The 25,844-nt window shown below is 41.1% G+C and overlaps 1 protein-coding gene across 1 annotated transcript in view; it reads left to right on the top strand.

Moving 5' to 3' along the window:
• LOC144503538 (activin receptor type-2A) overlaps positions 1–25,455 on the top strand; it is a 138,724-nt gene extending 113,269 nt beyond the window's left edge. The window contains exons 8-11 of the mRNA XM_078227998.1: positions 1,420–1,534; positions 4,378–4,516; positions 20,543–20,673; positions 22,155–25,455. Coding sequence (XP_078084124.1) covers positions 1,420–1,534; positions 4,378–4,516; positions 20,543–20,673; positions 22,155–22,349 — 580 coding nt within the window. The 3' untranslated portion in view covers positions 22,350–25,455. The remainder of the gene's footprint in view (positions 1–1,419; positions 1,535–4,377; positions 4,517–20,542; positions 20,674–22,154) is intronic.
• Positions 25,456–25,844: the final 389 nt, after the last annotated feature.

The following is a 25,844-nucleotide window of genomic DNA, read 5'->3' as shown; positions in this document are numbered from 1 at the left end:
CCCAGTCTGGACTGTGTATCGAACCAATAAAACATATAATGGCAAGTCTTGAAATGCTTATTTAAAACAAAAACATCCATTCAGAAATCTGTTGCTGCTCTTACAACCTTATAAATGGTTAATGAGATGCCGCCGCCATTCATTGTTTCAATAAGAGAAGCTTTACCTCACTTCACAACTCTTAATCATATTCATATAAACATGCAGACATTGCAAGAAGGAGTTTCAAAAAAGATTAACTTCTTTATAACCGCCAAAAGATGTCATCAAATGAAAACAAACACTCCACTTCCACCTGTGAGCTAATCCATTAATGTTTGGGAGCTTATCTAAGCATTTATAATGAGGCCATCTGGCATCTATATCAACAGAAGAAGCAGATGACTAGACATCTATTGCTGCATTATGAATGCTTGGTTGAGCTCCAAAACTCATCCATTGATTAGCTCAGCAGATGGATGCACTGGAGTGTTAACTTTGATTTTTGATCTGTATGTTTATTTGGACAAGATTAAGAGGTGTGAAGTGGGGTAAAGTTTCTGTTATTGAAACTGAACGGCAGTGTTTAATTCAGCATTTTATAAATTGTAAGAGCAGCAGTTCTTTTTCAAATGGGTGTTTTCTTCAATGAGTTTTTCATGACTTGCCATTGTTATTGTATGTTTTGGTTCTGTACATAGTCCATTCTAGGTGTGGGGGAAAGGGAGATGTAAGGGGAAATGGAGAGTGGGTGGGAATGTAAGGAGTGAGGACTAGAAGAGTGAGCCAAAGTCCCAGAGAATCGAGATGGGCCCTTTAGCCTGGGCACTTGCATGCCTCTGTAGTTGCCTCTGAACTGCTTCTGGGGTCAGTGGACCTGATTCAATCTTGCCCCTGCCTCCTGGGGGTGAAAATAGTGTGTCTGGAAACATTGATATGGAGACAAGTCTGCCAAGTCAAAAAGTCTCCTTATTCAAATGTCCCACCTTGTTAGCGAGAATCCAGCCTTATGTCTTGGTTGGCAGTTATCTACAACACTTAGTACTACAGATGTGAGCGAGGTTTTGCACCAATGCCTTAACTGTCTTTTCGAGTACATTTAGATGACTGTTAAAAATACTACGACATTACTCATATAGAGCACGCTGATGTTGTGGCCAACATCTATTTTTAAACTCATACTACCAAAACAAACGTCAACATGTTAATCATTTTGTTGTATTTTGTGTGATCTTGTAGTTTGTAAAAGGGCCGCTACGTTTGTATATGGAAGTTACTGCATTTCAAAATTATCCATTGTGTATGAAGTTTCTGCAAAATAAGATTACTTCACAAAATAACATTTATTTTGTGTGTTATGTGAATGCATGATCTATGTAGACTGATGAGATGACTTAGTTTCTTTGGTAAGGACTAAATATTTCTGTCCTATTTGTACAGGGACTTCAAAAGTAAAAATGTGTTGCTGAAGAATAATCTCACTGCTTGTATAGGAGACTTTGGTTTAGCTTTGAGATTTGAAGCTGGGAAGTCAGCGGGTGATACTCACGGCCAGGTATGAACTATAAGATGTGGTTTAATCAAGATTACTGTATGAAGCATGTTCAAAGCAAATACCTGTTAATCTGTACAAGTGCGTTAATGCTGTTTCAAAGTAATCACAAACGTCAAGTTGAGTTGTCTTTGATTTGGCAACTTCTTGTATGCTTCGAGTGTGAAATGAATGAAAGTGACAGTACATTAGATCTGCTCTTCTCAGGGGATTGAGGAAAATTATTGGTGCAGAGTGGAAGGAGCTTTATTCTTCCTCTCCCTGTATCCTATTACTTGGCAACATTTCTTTCCGAAGCATCAGCATCCTTCAGAAGTACAAATTTATTTTCTGAGGACCAAAGTGCTCCCCCCATCCCCTCCACATCTCAGAATTTTAAAATACATAATGTTTATGTCATGGAGATGTTTTGGCACTCCTTTCCTTCCAAGTTTCTTTTAATGAAGTCAGAAGGATGGAGTGATTCTTAATTTCAGTGGGGGCTGCAACCTTAGAGCAGATTGAGAGTCAATCTTGTAAAGCACAATCCTTGGAGGAACACTGCAAACATTGTAGGTCTGCATGCATAACATTCAGAGATTCTTGAGTTCAATCAAACAATTGTCATTGGTAATATATTTCCACCACGTTTTTGGGGTATTGAGTCAGCATATCTGAACAGAGCTAGACTAGTTCTCCTTTCCCTAGGAACACATGATCTAGTTGCATTTTCTCATAATGGGCATGTACAGTGTGGATATAGGCTTGGATTTTGCAGTCAGCGGCAAAACAATAATGTTTGCAACTGACCTCGAAAGCTGCCCACAAAAATCAAGTGAACTCAGTGGCAATAGACTTTTCTTGATTGCAGTTTAAATCAGGTGCCAAGTCAAGAAGATTTCCAGACTCGCAACTGTATTGATGTTAGCAAGTAGGGTAACAACCAATCACCACAATTTAGAACCTCATGGCATGGCATATCCCCACTCGACCATTACCATCAAGCCAGGGAATCAACCCTGGTTCATTGAAGGAGGTATATAAAATTGAGCTATCAACTTGGTGAAGCTGTAACATCGGGCTACCTGCGTATCAAACAGCGGAAGCAGTATGCGACAGGCAGAGCTAAGTGGTCTCACAGCCAATGGTTCAATCAGATCTAAGCTCTGCATCCTAACATATCCAGTCATGAATGGTGGTGGACAATGAAACAACTCACTGAAGGAGGAGGTTCCACAAATATCTGTGTCCTCAATGAGGGGGAAGCCCAGCACATCAGTGCAGAAGAGAAGGTTGAAGTATTTGCAATTATCCTTAGCCAGAAATATCAAGTGGATGATCCATCTTGGCCTCCTCTCCAGGTCCCCAGCATCGCAGATGTCAGTCTTCAACCAATTCAGTTAATTCCACATGTTATCAAGAAATGGCTGAAGGCACTGAATACTACAAGGGCTGTTGGCCATGACAATATTCCGGCAATAGTACTGAAGATGTACTCTAGAATGATCCGTGCTCCTAGCCAAGCTGTCCCATTACAGTTACAACACTGGAATAATCAGGGTAGTCTGGGAAATTGCTCAGGTCTGTCCTGTCCACAAAAAGCAGGACAAATCCAAACCGGCAAATTACTGCCCCATCAATCTACTTTCAATAAAGTGTTGGGAAGGAGTTGTTGAAAGTGCTATTCAGCAGCACTTACTCAGCAATAATCTGCTCACTGATGCTCAGTTTGGGTTCCGACAGGGCCATTTAGCTCCTGCCCTCATTATAGCCTTGGTCAAAACATGGACAAATACAAAAGCAGATACGATAGTGACTTTTAAGCGGCATCTTGACAAATCCATGAATAGGATGGGAATAGAGGGATATAGTCCCGGAAGGGTATGGGGTTTTAGTTCAGTCGGGCAGCATGGTCGGTGCAGGCTTGGAGGGCCGAAGGGCGTGTTCCTGTGCTGTAATTTTCTTTGTTCTATTAAAAGAGCTGAACTCAACAGGTGAGGTAAGAGTGACTGCCCTTGACATCAAGGTAGCATTTGACTCTAGGAACCCAAGTAAAACTGGAGTCAATCAGAATGAGGGAGAAAGCTATCCACACTTAGCACAGAGGAAGATGGCTGTGACCATTGGAGGTCAATCATCTCCCTCCCAAGACATCCTTGCAAGCTTTGCTCGGGGTCCTAACTAACTTCAGTTGCTTCATCAATGGCTGCCTTTCTATCATAAGGTCTGAATGGGGATGTTCATGTTCACAATGCTCAGTATTATTTGTGACTCCCCAAACATTGAACAGTTTGCGTCCATATGCAGCAAGACCTGGACAACATTCAGGCTTGGGCTGATAAGTGGCAAGTAACATACTCGCCACACAAGTGCCAGGCCAATCCCCAATGGCTACCTCTAACAAGAGACAATGTAACCTCATGACATTCAATGGCATTACCTTCGTTAAAACCCTTTCTGTTAACATTGAAAGCAGTTATAGATTTCTGCACTTACTTTCTGTAGGTTCAAACACCCGAAGTTGCTGTCAGTTTTCGTGTTGTAATTACTGCGATTGCTGACAGTTTCACCATTACTATAGCAAAAATCAGGCCATGAAGTTTTCAGTTTTTCATGTTGCCAAACAAAATTATCCAAAACGTTAAATATAGTTTGAGTGACTTAACATTACACATTGAGAATCCTGGCTGTTCTGTTGCCAGTTTAATTTTATGCATGGAATGGTTCTAGGACGTGGGGGAAAATGTATGAACATTTTTTTACCTGACTGAATGATCTGAATGCCCTGAAGACTCAAAAGAGACTTTTTTAATAAAAATGTTTATATTAGATGTTTTTAAAAAGTCTATTTTTTCTATTCATCCAAGGTTGGCACCAGAAGGTACATGGCTCCAGAGGTCTTGGAAGGTGCTATAAATTTCCAGCGTGATGCATTCCTCAGAATAGACATGTACTCAGTGGGTCTCGTGCTGTGGGAATTGGCATCAAGGTGTACAGCTGCAGATGGTTGGTCTGATTTTTTACTATAACCATAAAAAATGTAAAAGTTTACCTAGTTGTTTCTCAGTCGAGTTACAATTGTATTGGAAGTGCATACTGAAGCTTTGCATTCTGCTTCTTCCTGTGGAACTCTCCCTGGCACTCCACACCTGCTCAGAAACATTTAATTACATGGAATTCACAGTACAAAAGTGGGCATTCAACACTACTGACCCATGCCAACGTTTATGCTGTTCCTCCCACCCCTTTAATCCCAGCAGTTTTTCTTTCTATTCCTTTCTCTTCATTGCTATTTTCTTCATTGGTAATTATCTTGTATTTACCACTACATGTATTTTTTTTTGCCCAAACTCCCCCCACCCTCTGACGTGGAAACCTCACCTTTACTGTATCTAATACCTTTAGAAGATCTTGATTAGATCTCCTTTAATCTTCTCTACTAAAGGGAATACAAGCCAAATTTATGCATCATAACTTTACCATTCAACAGTAAATGCAATTTTAAGATCCTTCAGTAGAATACTATTTGACACATTTCTGGGCTGCATTAGGCTGTCTGCAGATCCATAACAGTTTCAGCCATCATGGTAGGACAATCACTGCTTGAGAAGTAGTCATTTGCACAAACAGGTTAGGGGTGATTCTCCTGGTGTGTTGTGCCTGGCACAAATCCCACTGCCCACCTGTCGGCATGACATGGCACCAGTGGGAATCACTACCGGGCTGCACAAATGGAGACCAGACATGATAACCATGCTTGAGGGCTCAGAGGCGTTGGCGGGGATATGGCAGAGCAATGCCCTCATACTGCCCCCTGGCATTGCCAACCTGGCAGAGACTGGAGGAGCGGGCCTGAGGGGGTCCAGCAATGTTCACTGGTGTGGGGGGAGGGGACATGCCATCAATGAGGGTGGTGGGAGTGGGGTCTTCAATTTGGGGTGCCCTGAACTCTGTGAATGCAGGCTTGCTAACGTACTAAACCTCATCCCTTACAAAACACATCAAACCTGCCTGTTTCTCTGGGGAGAAACATGGGGGTTTTCTGACTGAATCTGCCATTTTTTTGGATAATTCTGCCTTATGTTTTGTTCCACTGTAGTATTAATTTAGTTCAATTTTTTTCTGAAAAATATAAAAAGCTAATAAGAATGCAACACAATTCCCATTAAACATTCATACTAGCTAACCAGAGCTATTGTAGAGTCATACAGCACAGAAAAAAAGCCTTTTCGCCCACCAGGCTTTAAAAGAACTTAAAGCTCCATAGCCCTGCAAATATTTCTCATTCACATATATATCGAATACTCTTTTGAGAGTTGCTATGAATCTGTTTCCACCATTCTTTCAGCCAATGCATTTTAGATAATCACGACTGAGTGTATTTTCTTCAAAGAATGGTTATTTTGCCAATTACCTTACCTCAGTGTCTTTTGATTACTGAACCTCCTGCAAGTGGAAACTGATTCTCCTTATTTACTCTATCATAACCCCTCATAATTTTAAGTATCTCAATTTAATGTCCAGTTTCTTCGTTCTAAGGAGTAAAACCCAGCTTCTCTGATCCCTCCACATGGTGTTAAAATTTTCAACGGACAGTTGAGTAATAGATTTTTGATAGTTAAGTGTATTGAGGGTTACAGAATCAAAGCGCTATGAAGTTAAGATAGAGATCAGCCACTATCTAATTGATTGGCAGAAAAGGGTTGAGAGGTCGAATGGCTATTCAAAATGTCCTCAAGCCAACATACTTGGTTTTGATAACTGAACCGATTTTGTCATCAATTAAATTCTTGAGTTCCAGTCCCAAAGAAGTTACAATCATCCAAACTTTCAGGCACAACTTACTTCTACATAATTCCTTTGACATCAAACTTTCTGGCCAAAGCCTGAGACTGCAAGAGTATGTCCGAACACAGAACTATTGGGGCAGCAATGCAGACATTTAACTCTAGCTAGACATTCATGAAAAAATAGAAAAATAAACCATTCATTCCCCAGGTCAGTCTTCCCTCATCTTGCCCAGCATGCATGCATGCACTCGTGCTCGTCTTTAAATCAAAGGAGACCTTTCCACCCATCATACCAGTGTCAGCCCCCCCAGCTGAGCTTTCCAACTATCTGCACCCTCTGTTCCATTCCACAATACTAATTTCTTAATTAAAAATTATTGTTGAAATTTATGAATCAGATAAACGTTCATCAATTTGCCCTGTACAATTATTTTCCATGCTCTTGACCAGCACTATGCACTTGTTTATAACCAGTGTTTCTTTTAAACAGCAGGTCACAAGTTGCCATGCGCAAGTCAATCCCTTTGAGAGAGCACACATTCACGACCACACAAAATGCTTATAAGAGTACTGCATGTTTGAGTGAATAGACTGTGCACAGCAACAAAATTAGAAGGAGCGTTGGTTAAATTTTAAGGGCATCACTCCTTAGTTATATGAGTTTGCACTGTGTCAGGCTACAAAAGACTGAATGGTAAAATTAATGTTGCATGACTAAAGTAAGTGCTTGACGTTTACTTCAAAGTTAAAGTGGCTACATGCAAGATGTGTTTTCAGTCAGGACCCCTGTCATTGTGGTCAAGTGTGATCTTGACCCCACACTGTGTTGGGAGTAGTAACTCAGCAGTAATTTCCCTTGATTGGCCAATTAGTGGCCAGAGGATATGTTTGCTGTCCAATTCAAGATGGCAAGAGGGCTCTTGAAGCTGGAAGTATATACAATCTGCTGTTGAAGATGGAGAGAATGTCTCTCAGAAATTTTTTTTAAAAAGCTGAAATAAAACCTGGCAACACTGCTCCACCATTATGGAAGAGAAACCTTGCTACAGGCAGCCTACAGTCAATAGCTGCAGCTGTGACAAGGTGAGGGGATTTTTCAGACGCCTCCTGGATGCTGCTGTGCCCCTGATGGCAACTAGAAAATTCCAATTGGTCTCCAATAATTGGTCTTAGTTGGGCTTTAACTTACATCAGTTGGCTTCCTTCTGCTTGCAGGTGTCTTGCCATTCTGCCTCCAATCACATTACTGGTAAAATGGCTCAAGGGTGCGATGGTGCCAACAAACCATCACACCAGCTCACAGCATAACATTATGTATCCACCTGACAGGGCCCAAGAAAGGGTTTGCAGATGGTATTCGGGGGTTGGTGGGGGGCCTGGGCGAAATGAGGTAAATGAAGTTTATCGTCTTTCAGCCTGAGCAGGCAGAGCTGCAGATTTGAAAGACTGTTTAAAAAGAAAAATCGGAACTCTCCGGCTGGGAGTTACAGTTTTTTTTTTAAAGCCAGGTTTTCAGGTCAGTTTCACTGACAGGAGCTGCGAATAGGAACTGCTGCTGCTTCTGATCTTCGGACAGCTTCATGATTCTGATTGTTTTTATTTTTGGAAAGCCCGCCAAAAACCAAAAAACTGCCCGAAGCTTAGCAGTGTCTACTCATAGTCATTCTCATGAATGTTCGTGGTTGAATCCTGCTTTTAAAATCGGTAGTTAGATTCCTGAAATCATTTCGGAGATAATTGGATGTTGAAAGAGGAAAGTGTGGGGCGGTGGATTGTTTGTGGGGCATGGAGGATGGGGGGGAAGGGGGGGGTGTGTCACTTTTAAGGGCTAGTATCACAAAATTAAATACTGTACCCTTCTCAACATTAAAACCAGCATATAAATAGCAGTCTGAATTTCCATTATGCCCCAAAAAGTAAAGTAAAATAAAGTTTATTTATTCGTCACAAGTAAGGCTTACATTAGCACTGCACTGTACCACACTGTGGTACTGTTCAGGTCAATGCACCTAACCAGCACGTCTTTCAGATTGTGGGAGGAAACCGGAGCACCTGGAGGAAACCCACGCAGACACTGGGAGAACGTGCAAATTCCACACAGTGACCCAAGCCGAGAATTGAAGCCGGGTCCCTGGCGCTGTGAGGCAGCAGTGCTAACCACTATGCCACCGTGCTGCCCCAAAAATAAGTAGGCACAATTCTGATGATACGTAGTGTTGATGTACCAAAAACTTGAGAATCTTAGGCCTCACCAAAATGAATTTAAGAAACTAAAAACCGGGAATGATGCAAAACAGGGTGTTGACTCGTTTTACTCTTGCAAAGTCTGAGAATGAAATCCCCATCTGCCACTAGGAGATTGCTTAAAGAAAGCTTTTATAAATCTCTACTCCATCCTAGGTTCACCCCAGATGGGCTGTAAATTCATGATGAGAATCACGATTTGTATGACTTCCTGGGGGAAGGGGAGCATTAGGCTGTACTGAATTTTTGTACATGTATTGTTCTTTGAAAAATTTAGGCCAACAATTCAGTTTATGGGAGCAATCCTCCCAAAAAAATTCTAAGTGGTGAATTTGCGTGAAAACTGGAGTAAGTCATGCTATTTTTTCAGTAGGAGTTTAAAAATGAATCTTCCATACTCTGTGCACTGCAGAGTGCACTAGCGTGAATCCCACCAAAAATCAGTGGGCGGGGCCTAGCGCTGAGTGGGGCCACTACACATGCGCTGATCTGTCAGCACCGAGATTGGTACATACGCAATTGCCCCTGTTTGCTGGCTTCCCGATAGATGGCCAGCTCAATCGTTAGCCAACCCTGCAACACCAGCCCTTCGCCACCCCCAGGGCTTAATTGCTGGTCTTCCGGGCCAGCCATCTCCCCCCCCCCCCCCCCCCCCCCCCCTCTCTCAGCATTCCAAAACCCCCTTGCAAGACAGCAGCGGGACCCCGCATCTCCCACTGATTTTTTTCCCCCAATCATTCCCCCCCACCCCCCCGGTGGGCAGTGCCATGGTGCCCCCTGTGGGCATTGGTACTTTGCCCTTTGGGCAGTGCCAGGGGGCCTTGGCTGGCACTGCCAAGGTGCCTATGCCGAAGGGGCAACTCCCCTTCCCCACGTCCGACCCCCCCACCCCTTCACTCCAGCAGGGTCGAACCGCCAGCTCTCCACAAGTATAAACGCCACTGGAGTGAAATACTCCTGGCTGGTGGGGATGGGTGATAGTGGGCCCGGAGATATCAGTCCCGGGCCTGCTAATTATATTTAATTTGGTCCTGCATATATGATACAGCTCTGCATTGGAAATCCGGCACTGGGAGACGTGCTCAGGCCCGAGCACCCAGCACAAATCGGGCGCTGCTTGAATCTTCTGGCCCGCTGCGCTAAAAAATCAGCGCAGCGGGATGGGAGAATTGCCCTGTGTTTTTCCTGAGCTACTGGTGGATGTCTAATTGACAAATTCTGGGTTAGCGTCATTAGCATAAAAGGGAAAGATATGGTAAATTGCAGGTTGGTGCCAGATAAGTCAGAATAGTAAGGATGTATTAGCTACAGAGTTTAATTGATTTATAAATGTAGTGCTATCTTTTGTAGCCATTTTCCTAAAATCGCTTGATTGTTTTGTGATTAATTATCCTCAGAGAATTGGCATTACGAGAGCAATTCAGGGAGTTGGGAAATAGGCTAAAAAGTAGGGCCTCCAGAGTGGCAATCTCTGGGCTGCTCCCAATGCCTCGGGCCAGTGAGGCTAGGAATAGGGAGATAGTACAATTGAACGCTTGGCCAAAGGACTGGTCCAGGAGGGAGGGCTTCATATTCCTGGATCACTGGGAAGTTTTCAAGAGAGGAGGGCACCTGTACAAGGACGGGTCACAACTAAATTGGAAGGGCACGAATATCCTGGCTGGGAGTTTTGCTAGTGCAGTTCGCGTGGGTTTAAACTAATATGGCAGTGGGGGTGGGGATCAAAAAATTATGTCTAAAAGTGTAGAGGCTGGGGACGAGCTTGGGGCCAGGACAAGGCTGGCAAAGAAGAAGAGCACTCTGGGGGAGGATGACCTCACTGGGCCTGGAGGTCTGGAGTGCATCTACTTCAATGCAAGGAGTGTAGCAGGTAAGACAGACGAACCTAGGGCCTTAATGCTTACGAGGAATTTGGATGTGGTTGCGGTGACAGAGACTTGGTTGAAAGAGGGACAGGACTGGCAGCTGAATATTCCAGGGTACAAGTGTTTTAGGAGAGACAGAGGAGGGGCCAAAAGAGGTGGGGGTGTAGCAGTATTAGTTAGAGAGCATATTACAGCGGTGCAGAGGGAGGACAATTCAGAGGGGTCGTGTAACGAGTCACTGTGGGTGAAGCTCAGAAACAGGGAGGGCGCAGTCACTATGTTGGGGGTATACTACAGGCCCCCCAACAGTCCAAGGGAAGTGGAAGAACGGATATGTCAGGAGATAATGGATAGATGCAGGAAAAATAGGGTTGTTGTAGTGGGAGACTTCAATTTCCCTGGTATAGACTGGAAATCGCGTAGGGCTGGGAGTCTGAATGGGGAGGCATTTGTAAAATGCGTACAGGAAGGTTCTTTGGAACAATATGTCGATAGCCCGACTAGAGAGGAGGCTATACTGGACCTGGTACTGGGGAATGAGCCCGGTCAGGTCTTCAAAGTTTTGGTAGGGGAACATGTGGCAAATAGTGACCACAATTCTGTTAGCTTTAGGATAGTGATGGAAAAGGATGAGTGGTGTCCCAAGGGTAAGGTGTTGGATTGGGGGAAGGCTAACTTTCATGGGATTAGGCAGAATTTGGCAGCTGTTGATTGGGAGAGGCTGTTTGAGGGTAAATCCACATCTGGCATGTGGGAGTCTTTTAAGGAACAGTTGTTAGGGCTGCAGGATAGGCATGTGCCTGTAAAAAAGGATAGGAAGGGTAGGATTCGAGAACCGTGGATAACCAGGGAAATTGAGGGATTGGTCATAAAGAAAAGAGTGGCGTACGTTAGGTCCAGGCAGCTAAAAACAGAGGGAGCTCTGGAGGAGTACAAAGAAAGTAGGAAAGAACTCAAACGAGGAATTAGAAGGGCAAAAAGGTGTCACGAAATGTCCTTGGCAGACAGGATTAAGGAGAATCCCAAGGCATTTTATTCATATGTTAGGAGCAAAAGGGTTGTCAGGGAAAAAAATCGGACCCCTCAGGGACAAAAGTGAGGAATTATGCTTAGAGCCCAAAGAAGTAGGGGAGATCCTAAATGAATACTTTGCGTCGGTATTCACAAAGGAGAGGGATGTGTTGATTGGGAGTGTCTCGGAGGGGAGTGTTGACCCGTTAGAGAAAATCTCCATTACAAGGGAGGAAGTGTTAGGTTTTTTAGGGAATATAAAGACTGACAAATCCCCAGGGCCTGATGGAATCTATCCCAGGCTGCTCAGGGAGACGAGAGGTGAAATCGCTGGGCCTCTGACGCAAATCTTTGTCTCGTCACTGGACACAAGTGAGGTCCCGGAGGATTGGAGGATAGCTAATGTGGTCCCGTTATTTAAGAAGGGTAGGAAGGATAACCCGGGAAATTATAGGTCGGTGAGCTTGAGTCCGTGGTCGGGAAGTTGTTGGAGAAGATTCTTAGAGATAGGATGTATGCGCATTTAGAAAGGAATAAACTCATTAACGATAGTCAGCATGGTTTTGTGAGAGGGAGGTCATGCCTCACTAACCTGGTGGAGTTTTTTGAAGAAGTGACTAGAATGGTTGACGAGGGAAGGGCCGTGGATGTCGTCTATATGGACTTTAGTAAAGCGTTTGACAAAGTCCCTCATGGTAGGTTGGTGCAAAAGGTTGGATCTCATGGGATAAAGGGGGAGGTGGCTAGATGGGTGGAGAACTGGCTTGGTCACAGAAGACAGAGGGTGGTAGTGGAAGGGTCTTTTTCCGGCTGGATGCCTGTGACTAGTGTTGTTCCGCAGGGCTCTGTATTGGGACCTCTGCTGTTTGTGATTTGTATAAACGATCTGGAAGAAGGAGTAACTGGGGTGATTAGTAAGTTTGCGGACGACACGAAAATGGCTGGATTTACAGATAGTGAGGAACATTTGTCAGAGGCCACAGAAGGATATAGATAGGCTGGAAATTTGGGCAAAGAAATGGCAGATGGAGTTCAATCCAGATAAATGCGAAGTGATGCATTTTGGTAGAACTAATGTAGGGGGGAGCTGTACAATAAATGGCAGAACCATAAAGGGTGTAGATACGCAGAGGGACCTGGGTGTGCAAGTCCATAGATCCTTGAAGGTGACGTCTCAGGTGGAGAAGGTAGTGAAGAAGGCATATGGCATGCTTGCCTTTATAGGACGGGGCATAGAGTGTAAAAGTTGGGGTCTGATGTTGCAGTTGTATAGCACGTTGGTTTGGCCGCATTTGGAATACTGCGCCCAGTTCTGGTCGCCACACTACCAGAAGGACGTGGAGGCTTTAGAGAGAGTGCAGAGGAGGTTTACCAGGATGTTGCCTGGTATGGAAGGGCTTAGTTATGAGGAGAGATTGGGTAAACTGGGGTTGTTCTCACTGGAAAGACGGAGGATGAAGGGTGACCTAATAGAGGTGTATAGAATTATGAAAGGCATAGATAGGGTGAATGGTGGGAAGCTTTTTCCCAGGTCGGTGTTGACATTCACAAGGAGTCATAGGTTCAAGGTGAAGGGGGAGAGGTTTAACACGGATATCAGAAGGACGTATTTTACACAGAGGGTGGTGGGGGCCTGGAATGCGCTGCCGGGCAAGGTGGTGGAGGCGGACACACTGGGAACGTTTAAGAACATAAGAAGATAAGAAATAGGAGCAGGAGTAGACCATCTAGCCCCTTGAGCCTGCCCCGCCATTCAATAAGATCATGGCTGATCTGAAGTGGATCAGTTCCACTTACCCGCCTGATCCCTATAACCCCTAATTCCCTACCGATCAGGAATCCATCTATCCGTGATTTAAACATATTCAATGAGGTAGCCTCCACCCCTTCAGTGGGCAGAGAATTCCAGAGATTCACCACCCTCTGAGAGAAGAAGTTCCTCCTCAACTCTGTCCTAAACTGACCCTTTATTTTGAGGCTGTGCCCTCTAGTTCTAGTTTCCTTTCCAAGTGGAAAGAATCTCTCCCTCTCTACCCTATCCAGCCCCTTCATTATCTTATAGGTCTCTATAAGATCCCCCCTCAGCCTTCTAAATTCCAACGAATACAAACCCAATCTGCTCAGTCTCTCCTCATAATCAACACTCCTCATCTCTGGTATCAACCTGGTGAACCTTCTCTGCACTCCCTCCAAGGCCAATATATCCTTCCGCAAATAAGGGGACCAATACTGCACACAGTATTCCAGCTGCGGCCTCACCAATGCCCTGTACAGATGCAGCAAGACATCTCTGCTTTTATATTCTATCCCCCTTGCGATATAGGCCAACATCCCATTTGCCTTCTTGATCACCTGTTGCACCTGCAGACTGGGTTTTTGCGCCTCATGCACAAGGACCCCCAGGTCCCTCTGCACAGCAGCATGTTGTAATTTCTTTCAATTTAGATAATAATCCAATTTGCTATTATTTCTTCCAAAGTGAATAACCTCGCATTTGTCAACGTTATACTCCATCTGCCAGATCCTCGCCCACTCACTCAGCCTGTCCAAATCTCTCTGCAGACCTTCTATGCCCTCCACACAATTCACTTTTCCACTTATCTTTGTGTCGTCTGCAAACTTTGTTACCCTACACTCAGTCCCCTCCTCCAGATCGTCTATATAAATGGTAAATAGTTGAGGCCCCAGTACCGATCCCTGCGGCATGCCACTAGTTACCATCTGCCAACCAGAAAAGCACCCATTTATTCCGACTCTCTGCTTCCTGTCGGATAGCCAATCCCCAATCCACGCTAACACCCTCGCTAAGACTTCTCTAGATAGCCACGTGAATGGAGTGGGAATGGAGGGATACAAAAGAATGGTCCAGTTTGGACCAGGGAGCGGCGCGGGCTTGGAGGGCCAAAGGGCCTGTTCCTGTGCTGTATTGTTCTTTGTTCTCATTGAGTCTCTATTTGTACCATTGCTACAGTCACTCTGTACTGCATGCAACCGTAATGAAAGGAAGACAAATCTACATTTATACAACATCTTTCACTATGTCTAAAATTGCCTTGCAGTCAATTCACTATTTTTCAGTTGTAGTCATTGGTATAATGGAGGCAGTGTTATCAAGTGGCAGAACAGGTGCAGGAGGTCGAATAGCTTACTCCTGCTCCTAATATGTATGTTCATATACCTTTTCTGGAAGGATGAAGTAGCTGGGCTAGATGACTTTTGTCATCCATAATTATTTGATTTATTATTGTCACATGTATTGGTATACAGTGAAAAGTATTGTTTCTTGTGCGCTCTACAGACAAAGCGTACCGTATGTAGAGAAGGAAAAGAGAGCGTGCAGAATGTCATGTTACAGCCATAGCTAAGGTGTAGAGAAAGATCAACTTAATGCGAGGTAGGTCCATTCAAAAGTCTGATGGCAGTAGGGAAGAAGCTGTTCTTGAGTCGATTGATATGTGTCCTCAGACTTTTGAATCCTTTTCCCGATGAAAGAAGTTGGAAGAGCGTATGTCGGGCGGGGGTCCTTGATTATGTTGGCTGCTTTTCCGAGGCAGCAGGAAGTATAGACAGTGTCAAGCAATGAGGCAGGATGAGAATGCTTTCTATGGTGCATCTGTAAAAGTTGGTGAGAGTCGTAGCGGACATGCCAAATTTCCTTAATCTCCTGAGAGAGTAGAGGCATTGGTGGGCTTTTGTAACCATAGCATTGGCATGGAGGGACCAGGACAAGTTGTTGGTGATCTGGACATCTAGAAACTTGAAGCTCTTGACCATCTCTACTTCTACTAATTATTTTGCGAACAGAAGGTGGAATCATTACTGGGTTGTTTATTTTGTGGCAAATGTATGTTTATTGTGAGCAGGCTTTGTGGGTAAAATTGGTCAGATAGCGTGTAATGATCTCATGCTGAAGAAGTGACCTGCTTTATACTGCACGTGATTCTCAAGAGTACTTTCTGTTGCATTCAATTTTGTCCTTTTGTCTACTTATCTATTATCCAACTCAATCTTGGTGTTCTTATCAATGTTCTGAGTTATTGAAATGTTATGATATAGTTTGTGCTGCATAGTGGAAACTGAATATATATTGTAGTGAGAAGCAGCAATCATCAGGGTCCTCAGAATTGCTGATCAAAAGACACAGATACGACTGAAAGTCAGTCATTGTTCTCTGAACCTTAAAAGTTGTGTTCCACAGAGAAGCCCGAGGGCACCATTGACAGTGAAGGCCTGTGATGTTCAATCATTCCACTTCCGCTCAGGAGTCATTTGATCTTTGCACCCTGAGATTACTATCAAATAGAATCCAATTACACCCTTGTATGAAATAATCATATTGAATAATATCATACACCCAGGCCAGAGAAAGTCTTCCAAAATGGAAAAGATCTTGTGCTATTTATGTAATTGCAGGTATTGAATCATTCCCCCAAATATGGTGCAGTGTGCAGAACATAATGTTATAACATAACTAATGGGATATTTTCCTGTGAAGTTAACTACTGCATGATGCTGTTAAAGTAAAATTTGCATTTTCTGCTTTGTTTAATAATAATGATGATGTGGAGGTGCTGACATTGGACTGGGGTGGGCACAGTCAGAAGTCTCACACCAGGTTAAAGCCCAACAGGTTTATTTGGAATCACAAGCTTTCGGAGCGCTGCTCCTTCCTCGATTCACCTGAGGAAGGAGCAGCGCTCCAAAAGCTCATCATGGTAAGAGATATCAAGGGTCATGCACTAAGAATGCTCATTTAAGTGAAAAATATTGTCTCTGTAACCATAAGTTGGCACTTGCGTGGGAAAATATCTAATGTGAGAAATAGACCAATGTGAATTATTTAACTCTTGGCCACAGCATTAGAGGGTTTTGAAGGGTGAGGGGTAGATGGCAGTGGCTACAATTGCACTCATTGGCTTCATTTCAAATATGGAGATCATGGATATTAACTTGATTTCAGCAGTGTTCTTTTCCATTGCTCTTTACCTACCTGTGTCCAATACTAAGGATGTAACAATGTCACCTCTTTGTGATATTGACTAGATTTGTATTTTGAGCTCCTTGAAGTTGAACCAAATTAACAATGATGAGGTTAGACTTGGTTTGAATCATTAATCCACAGAAAGGTGAACAAGGGGGCATTAAGTTATTACTACAGGTCGCTACAGGAATGATCAATTGTAGAATAAATTTCCAGACAGAGTGGAAACACTAGAGAATTAAAAAAACAGTTGGATGCTACCATACGATAATGGCTCTTTGCAATGATGAGTCAAATGGCTCCCTTCATCTGTAATTATCCTTTACAATGTGTTTCTGCATGACAACCCTCACTTGCCTCTATTAGAGAATGGTAGCATCGTGATTATGCTACTGGACTAGTAACCCGATGGCCTGGGTTAATGATTTAAAGACATGAATTCAAATCTCGCCACTACTCAGGATTTTAAATTCAATTTGATTATATAAATCTGAAATGAAATCTAGTGTCTGCAATGAGAACTATGCAGTGCTAGATAATTCATTCCCACAAGCCTTTCCACAATCTATGAGACACATTCATGTGCATTGGAATACCCTCCACCCGTCTGGATGAGTGCAGCTATCAACAACACGCGAGAAGCTTAACACTGTCCAGGGTTTGATTGGCACCCCATCCACCATACCTTGTATTTATATAGCACCATTAACCAAGCCACAGATGGAGATATTGGAGACAGTTTGGTGAAAGATGGGTTTTAAGGAGGGATGGGGGAAAGGGGGTGGATTTGGAATTCTGGAGCCTAGGGTCTTGGAAGCTGACTGCACTGCTGCTATTTATAAAGTGGAGATGCCGATGTTGGACTGGGGTAAACACAGTAAGAAGTTTAACAACACCAGGTTAAAGTCCAACAGGTTTATTTGGTAGCAAAAGCCACAAGCTTTCGGAGCCTTAAGCCCCTTCTTCACGTGAGTGGGAATTCTGTTCACAGAATAATAGACACAACAGACAGTACACATCTCTTTAACCTGTCTTAATGCTCTCTCCACTCACATTGTTTGTATCTTAAAGACTTGATTAGCTGTAAGTATTCGCATTCCAACCATTATTCTGTAAATTGAGTTTGTGTCTTTATATGCCCTGTTTGTGAACAGAATTCCCACTCACCTGAAGAAGGGGCTTAAGGCTCCGAAAGCTTGTGACTTTTGCTACCACATAAACCTGTTGGACTTTAACCTGGTGTTGTTAAACTTCTTACCGCTATTTATAAAGCCAAAGGATCCTCTTTGGCTTTTTAACAACTTTCCCAATTTGTCTTGCTATCTTCACAGAATTATGCACATGCACCCCAGGTCTCTTCTTGCATTCCTTTAATATTCTACCATTTCTCATATTGCCTCTCCTCATACTTCCTACCAAAGTAAATAACTTTACATTTCTCTGCATTAAACTTTATTTGCCATATGACTAGTCATTGCACCAGTCTGTCCTTAAGTCTGTTATTAAACTCTTGGCTGGTTGCTACATTTGAGTATTATGTCATCTGCAAACTTTGAAATAATGCATTATATACATGGGTGTGTATTTAGTGATATATAAATATATATAGATAATATACCCATTAATATATATCAGAAAGGACAGCAATATTAACACTGACCCCTGAGGTACACCACTAGTTTGAAACTTAACCAGCTGCTCATTGCTACTCTCCACTTTTTGTTCCTTGGCCTAATTTCACATCCACATAGCCACTGCTCATTTCATCCTTCATTTCAGTTTTGCTACCAAATCTATTACACAGAACTTCATCAAATGACTTGAAAGTCCATATACTGAACATCAACAACTCTGTCTGTTACTTCATCAAAGGACTCAATCAAGCTAATCAAACACAATTTTCATTTAATAAACCCGTTGTGGTTTTCATTATGCTATATTTATCCATGTGCTGTTTAATTTTGTCCCAGATTATTGTGCCTCAAGTTTTTTTTACTTCAAAGTAGTGTGAATTAAACAATTTTAAAATAGGACAAGATTGTTTTGCTGCACTTCCCTATTCAAAATCAAAAAAATAATTTGAATATTGCTGAAAAAAGAGGCATGCTGTTGAAGCTTTTTGTCCTGAACCTATCAAGACAGATGCAATAATGCCACATTTCAAAAGGAACAGCACTTTATGTTCCATTTATAGTACAATACTTTCTGGGCCATAATCTATGGTTCAGTTTCCCATCAAGCCGATGGTTCAAGAGTGGGAAGGGAAGAATTGGGCGGGGAGAGAGAGTGAAATAGGGGCAGCATAGGGAAAGATGAGTGAAAATTTACCATCCTGAAACCAAGAATGAACAGCATTTGATGCAACTTTTTTTTTCGCCTGGAGTCCTGTTTCTGTATACTAAATACAGGTTCATCTGATATTTTTCTTAAAAATATTCAAATCTGATGTCATCAGCTTTGGGCTCCCAACTTGCAAATTTAACACAATCTTTGATACCATTGCTAAACAGGTGCATTTTTTAATATTGCAATTCTGAATAAATAATATTTGACTCACTTAAAGAAAACTTTTACAATATAGTTATGACCAGGAAGGCCATTCAGCCCTACTTAATTGATTGCTCCAAAGAGATATTAACCTCTTGTACTGTAGCATTCAGAATAAATTATATTGCCAATATCTAGTTCATAATTTATATATTTTAGAAAGTAACTTTCCATTTTAGGAATTCCAAGTTTTAACTGTAGAAAATAGGGACATACTATTGAGAAACTGATAAACAACCCCAAAGTAAATGAAATTCAAGAAAGGCTTGGAGTTTATTACACTTAACAGATTAGGTCCATATTGACTTGAGGTCTGCGAAAGAGGGTTGTAAAATTGAATTGGGGATCAAAATTATTCATATGGGTTACAGAATCCATGCTTTTGATTTGATTTATTATTGTCACATATATTAACATACAGTGAAAGGTATTGTTTCTTGTGCACTATATAGACAAAACATACCGTTCATAGAGAAGGAAATGAGAGATTGCAGAATGTAGTGTTACAGTCATAGCTAGGGTATAGAGAAAGATCAACTTAATGCAAGGTAAGTCCATTCAAAAGTCTGATAGTAGCAGGGAAGAAGCTGTTCTTGAGTCGGTTGGTAAGTGACCTCAGACTTTTGTATCTTTTTCCCGACGGAAGAAGGTGGAAAAGAGAATATCCGGGGTGCGTGGGATCCTTAATTATGCTGGCTGCTTTGCTGAGGCAGTGGGAAGTGTAGACAGAGTCAATGGATGGGAGGTTGGTTTGAATGATGGATTGGGCTACAATGAGTTATGCTGCAGGTAAAATAATTTGTTTGCATTTCTAATTGAATCATCCCAAAGCATGTCACATTGGAGCCTTGGATAGATGGTTCCTTTGCTTATATATTTGCTGACACAACCAGATAGTTTGGGAACAGGTTGAGGGAATTGTAGCTTTGTTTTGGTGAGACTACACTTCCTTGGATTGAGAGAGTCAGCAGGAGGTGATGGCCAGTTAGACCTGCATTTAAAGCACACAAAATGCCAACTTTATTGTTCACTGCATAGTATGTGGACCTTTATCTCCACTTGGATTTCCTGAGGGAAAAGCAGCTGCAAGAATTGCTCTTTTTTCAATTAGTAGAGGAAATCTATAGTGGACCTCAGAGCCTTGTGGCAGAAAGCAGTCAGCAGAGATATCTTAGGAAGCGATGTAAAGCAGTTCGCTATTTATTGGCAACCCAAACAAGGAGCTGAGGCATCCATGGTCATGAGGTCGGTAAAGAAAGGGTCTTGCAGCATAAAGCTAACAGCAGGACTCTCATGGAATCTATTTCCAAAGAATAGTTGGAATACTAAGGAGTAGTAAAGTAAATTCTGGAGGTTTGTGATATATATTTTGGATTGGTACCAGGGAAAATTAATTTCCCTCGCATGCTTTAGGATTTCATAAGATAAGGGAACATGCAGGGGAGGGGGTGAGGAGTGGGGGAAGAGGAAAGAGAGAAAGAGAAAGAATGTTAATTCTGAAACAAATGTAAATTTCAAAGACAATTTCTTCCACATCTTTGCCAGCATTTAGAAATTAACAATTGATGGGCTCTTGCATCTGTTTGACACTCAGGTCCAGTAGATGAATACATGCTACCATTTGAAGAGGAAGTTGGACAACATCCATCCCTTGAAGATATGCAAGAGGTGGTTGTGCATAAGAAGATGAGACCTATTTTTAGAGAACACTGGCAAAAGCATCCTGTAAGTGTGTTTGTTTATAAATCATTTGAACGGGTCAGTTTTGTTATTTGGTATGCTCATCCCACCCCCTTACACTTTCCCTTTTAAAAAAAACTGACTGCTTTCAGACCTAGAGCCTGAAGGTTAATCAATCTCTGACCTCATCCTGCAAAGTTCCCTTAACAAACAGTTACATTTTTCACCTACTTGAGATTTTGTTTATGACAAATCATTTTTTTGATCTTAAAGGTACAATTTGTGGTCTTGTATACCCTTGTGGTTGTAAGGATATACAAGTTCACATCACCAATAGAATAATTTGTGTTACATGGAACAATGTGCCTGTACTTTGTTATCTGTAAATATAGATAGGTGGTCTTGGAATTAAGTACACTTCTGATGTCAATTTTTGGCTCATACTTTTATGTCAGCACTTTATAACAGCAGCATTATGTATCAGCATTTATAAAATCATACTGCAGTTATGGACCTCTGGTCAATAGATGGCACTGTCAGTGAGCCATGCAGGTCTGCCTACCATTTCTTCTTCAACCAGAGTCTCTGACACAAAAGATGAGCAGTATTTTGTATATTTAAAATTTTCAAATATTAAGCTGTTTAAAAATGCTTCCATACCTTATTCCATGAGCAGCTGCTTCATTTTAAAAAACACGTCTGCATCTGCTCCACTTGCTGTCAGTTCAGATCCCTGCTCCTGGCTAAAACTATGGTGTTCCTTTTAAGTCCAATGTGACACAATATTTTAAATATTCCAACAAGGATTAATCCCTATTTCTGGCTGAAATTATTTATTTAAAAAAACTGGACCATTTTCACGCAACTCTTTCTTAACCGTGGTCCCAACTAAGCCCGACTCGCATCCTAGTCATGATCATGGTTTGACCCTGTTCATTCCAGCCATTTGAGGACCACTGCATCTCAGCCTGGTTATACTTGTATCCAGTTTTCTTTCATCGTGCTGCAAATTTTAGGTAGCGTACCCTTTAATCCTCATCACCAGCTCTCCTGAATTTAAATGTATGAAGCTACATTTGAAGTTGAAGGAGCTGAATGTGCAGAAGTAGTGAAAGTGTGAATTTTAGTGACCAATGAGCATTCCGTTTAATATAAACTAACACCATTTAATATTTTATTTCCTAAAATCTCCTTAACACAATCTCTAGACTTCTACTTTTCCTTATAATTCATCCCCCAGTCCACCTTGGATTGACTTTAATCTTTTCTGTACCCTTCACATGTTTCTATTTGTGCCCTGTAGCACTGTAACCTTACCTAGACCAACTGATTCATGTGTTATGAAGGAACAGCATAAGTCCTACAGATTGATGTATTCGAGCAACCTGTTGGCACATTTAATTGTATTAGTTTCGATTTTCTATTCAGGCTGACAAATATTTTATGTACATTTCCAACATCACTTATTTTTAATTGATGTGCATCTTTTCTTAACAGATTTTTTTTCTCTTTTTGTTCTCTTGTAGGGAATGGCGGTGTTGTGTGAGACTATAGAAGAATGTTGGGATCATGATGCAGAAGCAAGATTATCGGCTGGTTGTGTTGCAGAACGCATCACTCAAATGCAAAGACTAATGAGCACGATTACTACAGACAACATTGTGACAGTAGTCACTATGGTTACAAATGTTGACTTTCCTCCCAAAGAATCTAGTCTATGATGGCTACGATGGTCATAAACCAGACTAAGGGACTCTACAACAGAGCTGCTATTTGCTGAATTTATTTGACTGGTTACAACAAAAAATTAAGTATCTTGTCCTTACACACTTAACAGAACTGGTAGCCAATGGAAAGGCAAGTGGGCAATGGAAGCAACGGGTACCACAGTCAGTCAGTCAGAGGTGGTATAGAAGACAATGTGGTTGTAGCATGGATCACTCAACACTTAAGTAAACTTCATCCAAGATACTGGAAGATAACAGTTTCTTCCATAAAATGAAGCTAAATGGGTAACGGATGAGTCTTTAAGAATATGTCATAGAAGAGCGTGGCGCTCAAATTTGGCAACATGAGTGTGGCTAAAAGTTGGAGTGCACCAGATAACTGGCTTCTTGTGAGGATGTCTCAGTTCCTCAGATGAACTATTGTTAATTTTTAATAATAGTACCTTTCATTTCAGAAAGAAGGGCAATTCATTTTTATTGCATTTGCTATTTGCGTTCACAAAAGAACTATTGTAATGCCAATATGACATAGCTTGTGAATGTTCAGTGTGCTGCTGTTATATGTATAAACAAATCAAGGTTTTTTGGGACATAGCAAAGAAGCTTCAAGCATTACATTATAACCATAAACCTCCCTCAACAAGGTATACCTCAGTTTCCATATTTGATAAACTATATTAGTACTTTTAAGTTTGATAACACTAACAGATTTGAATTGACAGTTGACCTTAATGTAATTTTATGTATTAAATCACTGCATTTTAAAAAAAATGTAAACTATACCTTTCTATGCCAATGGGAGAAGGCCATTCAAAAGTATTTCTGCCTTGCTTTCTTGTGCAAGCTCCATGTAATAATTTTTAACCATGCAGTTGTCTGCTTTTAATAGCTCCTTTGCTACGTGAAGCTTTGAAAATATCTTTTGCCCCAAAATTGGCTTTCAAAAGCACTTCCTTATTTTAGATTTGCTGTGTCTATAGAGAATTCAGAGATGTAAGCATGCTTTTCTGTTTTTAAACTTGCAAGGTATAACTAACACTGGAGGTGTTTTTAAAATTTGAATGCGTTTATTTTGTAAAGTAATATATCGTTTCTTTTCCTTTCGTTACACATGTAAAGTAATTTTGCATACCTGTTAAAAGTGCAGTCATTAGTCTACTGTGTCACTGTACCAACATAACCTCAGGAATTTGTTACCCCCAAACCCTCTCTGTTTTGAGTTGTGGTGACAGTCCTACACTAATTTTGGTGCCATTTCAGTAAGTTTATAAAGAACTTGCAGGGCAACGAGGAACTTTTTTTAAAAAAAAATTAATATATGCAATAGATACACATACAAGTCACTGGTACTGACTTCTGTTCCTAAACGATTACTATAGTTTTATACATTATAGCAAAACAGGCGCAAAACTAACCACTGCAACTGCTGCTCAATTTACTTTTCAGGGCCAGGATTTGGTTGTCTTTAACCAAGTGTTAATCACGCATTGCATTGATACAGTATAGCTAAATGCTTCAGTACAAAACTGCACAATGTGGAGTATCACAAAGGCCGTAAACCTACATTGACTGTGCGAATAGTGATTAGGTGCCAAATGTTTTAGATGACACTAAAGTGTTTACTGCATTTCTGCAGTTTTATATTTTGCAATAGGATTACTGATCAAATTGAAGCTGATTGTGACCGATCTGACGACATTATAAAATATTTACACAGTTACGGTTGACTTTAATTTCAGCAATAATCTATTGTAAAAAAGCTGACAAAGTATTAGTTAAAGCTGCAGTATATCACTAAAGCAACTTAAAGTCTCTATAATTTCTTACAATCTCCAAGCCCCATTAAAATCTGTCATCAAGCACAAATTTGTATTTTAGGCTAAACATTCCTAAACCTTTTAATATTTGGGAGATTCTTTATCCTTATCAGTTCCTGAATTTTTAGCACCAGTGTTGTTTCCTGTAAGTTTGCTTCAATTGTTGGACCATGAGCAGTTAATACTGTATAACAATAATGAACTTCAGGTATTTCAGATTACAAGTCATATGCTAAGGCTATGCAAACTTTAGAAAATCAACATTTGTTGTTCACAGGTTTCCAGTATAACCAGTTTGTCAACAGAATAATAATTAATTTGAAAATGTTATTTTAGTCAGGTAAACTGCAATATTATTTGTGCAACACTCTCCCTCCCCTTATCATGTTATATTGATTTTTGTTTCCTAGAATATATTGCAGCTTTAAAAAAAAATGTTTGCAAACCAGGAACTCACTGTGAAATAATATTTTATGCATATATGAAGTGCTTACTTTTAAAATTGTTTGATATACTGACAAACACAAAATGTTATGCAGAGGCTCAGAATAAGAAAATTCTGACGTCAGAAAATAAAAATCTGTCCCCATACTCCAAGCAGAGAGGGAAAAAAGGGCAAATGCAACGGTGTATATATTCTACATGCCCACTTGTACAAGTTTGGATTAGATTGTCAGCTGGTGTCTGTCTCAAAAACACAACCAGGAGGAATCTTCTCTACTGGGTACTTGTCCTTTAGAATGTGATTTGTATCATTCATCTGTAGAAAGATTTTTTAATCTCTTGACAAAGCAATGATTTTATTAACATTTTAGACTTCAACTCTACCTTGCAGTCAACACTTCACAGGGAGAAATAATAGCCTTGAGGTAGGGTAAAATTTTTAATTATGCAATATACTAACTATTTCTATTAAGTTTAAAGATCCTCAGACAACTCAAATATTTTGTGGAAAAAATGATACAAATGGCATTCTATATTAAGTGTTGCTTACCTCAGAACTTGCCAACAGAGAGTTCTTAAAGCAGTTTGTGATACACATACCTCTAAACAATTATGTTTGCTTAAGTCTGTATCAATGTTCTGTGCATCTGTGGGCACAAATTACTGTAATACTGGATATGTACTTGGGATTTTTTTTGCAAATATCTTCCAAACAGAAAGTCAGGGAAAAGCCTGGATGGAGAGATGGAAGAGATTGTTAAATATTGTACAGAAACATTTGCTGTTCCCCTAAGAATAAACTGTATAGTGACTGCTGTATGACATACATTCTACATATGAATTGGAGTACATTTGCTGGTATTTTATTTGAAACTTTTCCTTTATTGTATGGTATTCATATATATTGTTGAGAAAAGGTGAGTAACCCAAGGTTATGCAGTGTTACTTTTATCCTCTCATTCATGGTGCCCTCTATCTCCTGCAGGAAACAAAAAGCACCAACTGCCCTTTTCAACACTTTCAGACTTGCATGTAATTGCTGCTAAGAATGGTTTCACTTCAATTTCAGCAGTTCTGTGTCAACTCAATTGTTATAACCTTTAGTGATTCTGCATTTAGATAGCACTTGCTGAACAGTTTTGAATGTGTTAAGAATTACACTGGCCACGATCTTCCAGTCCTCTATAGACTCTGAGGAGAGGTGCTAGTGTACTGGAGAAATGCAAAT

This window comes from Mustelus asterias, chromosome 14 (genome assembly GCF_964213995.1).
Source record: "Mustelus asterias chromosome 14, sMusAst1.hap1.1, whole genome shotgun sequence".
NCBI classification, from domain to species: domain Eukaryota; kingdom Metazoa; phylum Chordata; class Chondrichthyes; order Carcharhiniformes; family Triakidae; genus Mustelus; species Mustelus asterias.
The sequence above is the reverse complement of the archived record's forward strand: the minus strand, read 5'-3'. Positions and strand labels throughout refer to the sequence as shown.